This window comes from Lagopus muta, chromosome 2 (assembly GCF_023343835.1).
Source record: "Lagopus muta isolate bLagMut1 chromosome 2, bLagMut1 primary, whole genome shotgun sequence".
In the NCBI taxonomy this organism is placed as follows: domain Eukaryota; kingdom Metazoa; phylum Chordata; class Aves; order Galliformes; family Phasianidae; genus Lagopus; species Lagopus muta.
The window spans coordinates 14047079-14052664 of record NC_064434.1 but is presented as its reverse complement, the minus strand read 5'-3'; the positions used below and the strand labels follow the sequence as shown (position 1 = coordinate 14052664).

Genomic DNA, 5586 nt, shown 5'->3' with positions numbered 1-5586 from the left:
GGACAGTGAATGGGAAGAGCTCAGAAGTTACTGAGGGGGAAATGCGCACAGAGTGCAGGGAAAGTCTGATTCTACAACTACAGTGAAAGCTTTGTGGTCTCCATTTGACTATAACATGGGTACAAATTGGGGGCAGGCTGAGAGAGCTGGGGCTGTTCAGTGTGGAGAATAGAAGGCTCCAGGGAGACCTGAGAGCAGCCTTTCAGTATCTGTAAAAGAGAAGGAACAGACTCTTAGCAGAGTCTGTGGTGACAGGACAAAGGGAAATGTCTCCAAACTAAAGGAGTGGAGATTTAGATTGGATATAAGGAAGAAATTTTTACAAAAAGGGTGGTGAGGCACTGCACAGGTTGCCCAGAGAGGTAGTTAGTTGATGCCCCATCCCTGAAGACACTCAAGGTTGGGCTGGATGGAGCTTTGAGCACCTGATGGATCTTTGGGTGTCCCAGTTTGTTGCAGGGAGTTGGGCTGGATGACTTTTAAGGGTCCCTTCCAACTCAAACAATTCTCTGATTCTATGAAGCCAACAGTAACTCAAAATCCTGTCAGGGAATCACTCTTCAATTACACCAGAGCAAGATTTACATTGGGTCTTTATTCCAAAACACCTTTTTTTTTTCTTTCTTTTTTTTTTTCCTCTGACTTCTACCATCAGAAGAGACTGTTTTTCTCTGCATTTCTCATAGAAGCACTGTACTGCAGCTCTGAATTCCTTTATAGATTATCGGGTATTGTGTTTAATATACGTAAAAAAAATATCACTCAGGTGCACGGCAGCTTGGAAAGCCTTCCTCTTGCAGGCGTGCGGGTATATAAATAGCCCGGTGCTGCTGCAGCTGGTGCTTTGCTGGGTTTCGCCAGAAGAGGGTAGGGTTGGGAAAGGAGCTCAGCCCCATTGTGTTGGGAAACAGCGACGGGAAAACAAGCCCAAGTTTCTGCTCTGCACGCTCGCACCGACCGTGTGCGGGAGTCAGCGCGGAAACTCGGGAGGACCTCAAAGTAAAAAGAGAACGGAAAGAAAAAGCCCAATCAAAAAGCATCTTTCTAGGGAAACATCGAAGAGGGAAACGGCAACAGTTTTCTGCGGGCTCGCCCTCCCCGAGAACTGTCAGCCACTTTGCAGTAAGCAGAGCACAGGATTTATTTCTCGGCCGTGACTTCCAACCTGTGAATAAATAGCACTTTAGAGAGAGAATGGGACCCGAAAAGACTCTCAAGCACTGAGCAGAGGGGTGAGTTTTACTGAATGGCTTCTTCTCTTTCCGATCCGCTGGAGCTTTCTAACCTCCTGCTTTCAGGCACGGCAGCCCAATGACTTGTCTTTTCACTGCAGCTTGTTGCATCCCTCACCAGGCTTTCCTGAGCGCAGGTCTGTGTCCGTAGCCTTTTCCCCCGCCGCTCCAGGTCAGTCATTTGCAGCAGAGCTGATTTGCTGCCGATTTGCTTTCATGAGAAATTAAATCCACAAGTCTTTGAAACCGAACGGCAGCCTAAAAATCAGCTAGAATCCAACACCGTTTAAAATGGCAGGTGACTTTAGGTTTCCAGATGCGGACACTGACGTAACAGAGAAAAACGAAGAAACTGAGATCGTAGTCAATGTCGGTGGGGTGAGGCAGGTGTTCTACAGTGATAACCTGAACCAGTACCCAGGAACACGGCTGGCAGAGTTGCTCAACTGCCTGTCAGGGGGATACGACAGCATATTCTCCCTCTGCGATGACTACGATCCTGGAAAGAGAGAGTTTTACTTTGACAGAGATCCAGATGCTTTCAAATGCATTATTGATGTGTACTACTTTGGGGAAGTTCACATGAAGAAAGGAATATGCCCCATCTGTTTCAAGAATGAGATGGAATTTTGGAAAGTGGATCTTAAATTTTTGGATGACTGCTGCAAAACTCATCTGAATGAGAAAAAGGAGGAACTGGAGGAAATAGCCCGAAGGGTGCAACTGATCCTGGATGACTTGGGAGTGGATGCCTCCGAAAGCCGCTGGAAAAGATGTCAAAAGTACATCTGGAAATTCTTGGAGAAGCCAGAATCGTCCTACCCAGCTCGAGTGATTGCTGTTCTGTCTTTCCTGTTTATTTTGATCTCCTCAGTTGTGATGTGCGTGGGGACCATCCCAGACATGCAGGTCTTAGATGCGGAGGGAAACCGTGTGGAGCACCCAACCCTGGACAGCATCGAGACAGCCTGCATAGGCTGGTTCACCATGGAGTACGTGCTGAGGCTCATCTCCTCTCCAAATAAACTCCACTTCGCCCTGTCATTCATGAACATTGTCGATGTACTAGCTATACTTCCTTTCTATGTCAGCCTCACCTTGACACACCTGGGAGCCAAGCTGATGGAGCTGAGCAATGTCCAGCAGGCAGTCCAGGCACTGCGCATCATGAGGGTTGCGAGGATTTTCAAGCTTGCACGGCACTCCTCGGGGCTCCAGACCTTGACCTATGCTCTGAAACGCAGCTTTAAGGAGCTGGGGCTCCTCCTCATGTACTTAGCTGTTGGGATCTTTGTCTTTTCTGCCCTGGGTTATACCATGGAGCAAAGTCACCCCGATACCTTATTTAAAAGCATCCCTCAGTCATTCTGGTGGGCAATCATCACCATGACCACGGTCGGGTATGGAGACATATACCCCAAAACAACTCTAGGAAAACTGAATGCTGCCATCAGTTTTCTTTGCGGAGTGATAGCGATTGCCCTTCCCATCCACCCTATCATTAACAACTTTGTCAGGTACTATAACAAACAGAGGGTTTTAGAAACGGCTGCCAAGCACGAGTTGGAGCTGATGGAGCTAAACTCAGCTGAGGGGAAAACTGCAAGCTCCAAGGGTGAACTCGGGGACCTTGCAAGTGAGGGCAAGGAGGGCCCTTTTTATAGCAGCCGGCTAAAAGTCTCCCACAGTGACACCTTTATTCATCTCCTGTCAGAAGAGAAACACTATAGGACCAGGCTTCAAAGCTGCAAATAAACTGTGAGCTGTTGTCGGCGCTAAGCCTATAGATGGGGACAACCTGACAAACAGCTTTGGAAAGGACACGAGGGATCTGTCGGTGCTGGGAGGGAGCACTGCTTTGCTTTTCCAACGTGAACATAAACTAACCCGTGCTACCTCCATCAGCAGTTGGTAAGACTTTGCTGTTATTATCCAAAGTAAAACCGTAGGACTCCATTGAGATCAGACTGCTTATAATGATTGCATTCTGACAACAACCATTTGTAAACATTTCAAATACTGAAAAGTTCTTCCTGACCTGTAAATGTTTGATGATCTGAGTGTGCAGCATTGCCAATTCAGAGCTCTGTACCTGTAACAATAAAGAGCAACATCACACCGAGTGTGTCTTCCAGGCTGTGATCAGTGGCTTTGCAGCTAGGAAAATAGTTCTCAAAAATTAAAGCAATATTTCGCTCATCATTGGTTTGGGTTTATAGCGAAACGTTGCAAACACTTTCAGCCTAAAGATATTGAAAGCATGAGCATGTACCTTGTGCTGAATAACGCAGGCAATGAATGGTTTCATTTTTGTAATCTGTACCTTGGGGTTAACTTTCTGGATTTTTATCTGTTCCTCTTTCAGGAAAAAAATATTACTTTAAATAGCACCTGAAGCTATTTTCTGGGGCAGTGATGCAACACAGAATCAAATGTATTTTAAGAAACAAATGAAATAAACATATGTTCTACTATAATTACAAAATTACAATTGATAGTTGCAGGTATCTTTCAAGAAGGCTTTATATTTCAGTAAGATTTACAAATGTAAGTCACATTGCAATGTTTTTACTGCCCCACTAAAACAAGAGAGGATTGGTGAGCAGGAACCACTCGATAAGAAAGTTTAGCTCTTTGAAAGTAACTGTAAGGGAAGTTTCAGAAAATGGTGTCATCTCTGAAGGCTTTAGGCTAGGACTGTCTATCTGAATGAGCATATTATCAGGTTATTAAGAAAAAAAACAACTCAGCCCATCCCATCCCTACAATAACTGCATGGTTTTGTGAATGTCAGTTTACAGAGGTAGTAGGCACTAATCAGTGCCTTATTCATTAATGAGCATATTGATCAACACCAGTGTGTAACTACCATCCTTCCCATAAGAAGGTGCTGTCTATGTGTGCATTCATTTGGCATAAATAAAGAGTGCAATACATGGCTCTCTACCAGAGAGATCCATTGAAATCAATCCACTGGAGTGATGCTAGCTTAAAGGGGAGGGGAGACCTGGGGTACAGACATGTTTATGTACACTGAAAGTAAGATTCATGCAGATTAAAGGATAATCCTTATTTGTTCCCTTTTGTGTCAAGCAGCCCATTTCCACCTTCAGGTGGATAACAGCAGTGTGAGCCACGATCTGTCCCTGAGCAGCTTGTATCTGTGACCCTACGCAGACCCCTGGGACTCTTCTCCTGGTGCTTGGGCATGTGATGGGGCTGTGGCAACAGGAGGGGTGCAGAGATGCAGGGTGGGCTCTGCACCCTCTCCTGGCACCATGCTGACCCCTGGGCTCTGGTGAAGGAGAAACTGTCTGCTGGCAGTGGCTGCTCTCTCCAGTGGCATCAAGTGCAAAAGGGTGAGTGGTGACCCATGCAGGGGTGACATTGGCTGGTCCTTAGCACCCACCTGTAGCACTCCTCTGGAGCAGTGGCAGAGTCACAAGACCTTTTTCCTCCCATGACCCTGCTTTTAAACCATCTCTTCATCATGTCCTGTCTTAAACACCCAACAATTCAAAGCAACCCTTTTTCTACCAGAATCCCTTCACCAGTTTTTTTCACCCCCTGGCTCTCACCAGAGGTGCACAATCCTGCCCCTCATAGAATCATTATGTTTGGGAAGACCACTCGGATCATCTAGTCCAACCTCTGGGGTCCTCCAGGATGTAGGTGTGGTTTGCAGCCACCAAAAGTCAGCTTGGATGGGATACTAAGCGTGAGAGACGAGTAAGAGGAAGGGAGTTGTGCCAGCCCTAGTGGTACACCTCACCTGTCATGGAGATATTAAATCTTCTTGACTTCCTTCTTGATGTGCAGAGGGTGGCTGAGAGTGAATTAAGTTAGCAAAAGTGCTTTTCTGAGTGAGGAAAGCACTGTATAAATGCTAAGTGATATGTTTAGCACTCCAAGTACCAAATCTTCAATGCTGTGCTTTGCCATTTATTTAATGTGACATTAATATATATATATATATAAATGAACCTCTCTTATCAGAAATAAATTTATTGCTGTATTTCCCAATTGAGTTATGCCTTTGAGCACCAGAGTCTGCTTAAGCCTGAGAAGAGCTTTGGGATGACCTTGATGCCTCTCATGCCCAGACAGCTCTCCAGCCAGGCTGCATGCACTGTATTGGTGGGCGTTGCTTGTTTAAGGTGCATATTGGTAAGACATATATATATATTTTATGTATGTGAATGGACAGCACAGATCTCTACCGTTTGCCTAGCCCACGCTGCAGGAGGAGCCCTTGGGGAAATCAGGTGTTGGCAAGGGACAGAGCATGCTGGCAGCACACAGGGGGTCTGTAGGTGAGCAGTGTCTCTTTCCTTTATTAGAAGTTAATCTAAAA

At 45.8% G+C, this 5586-nt stretch overlaps 1 protein-coding gene across 1 annotated transcript; it reads left to right on the top strand.

Moving 5' to 3' along the window:
* The first annotated feature begins 858 nt into the window (after positions 1-858).
* Positions 859-5260, top strand: KCNF1 (potassium voltage-gated channel modifier subfamily F member 1). The gene has a single exon (XM_048935827.1). It carries the CDS (start codon positions 1524-1526, stop codon positions 2985-2987), a length of 1464 nt encoding a protein of 487 aa, XP_048791784.1. The 5' UTR covers positions 859-1523; the 3' UTR covers positions 2988-5260.
* Positions 5261-5586: the final 326 nt, after the last annotated feature.

What these genes read in the sequence shown, in the direction of transcription:
- KCNF1 (XM_048935827.1), top strand. Translation starts at nt 1,524, where the DNA reads ATGGCAGGTGACTTTAGGTTTCCAGATGCGGACACTGACGTAACAGAG.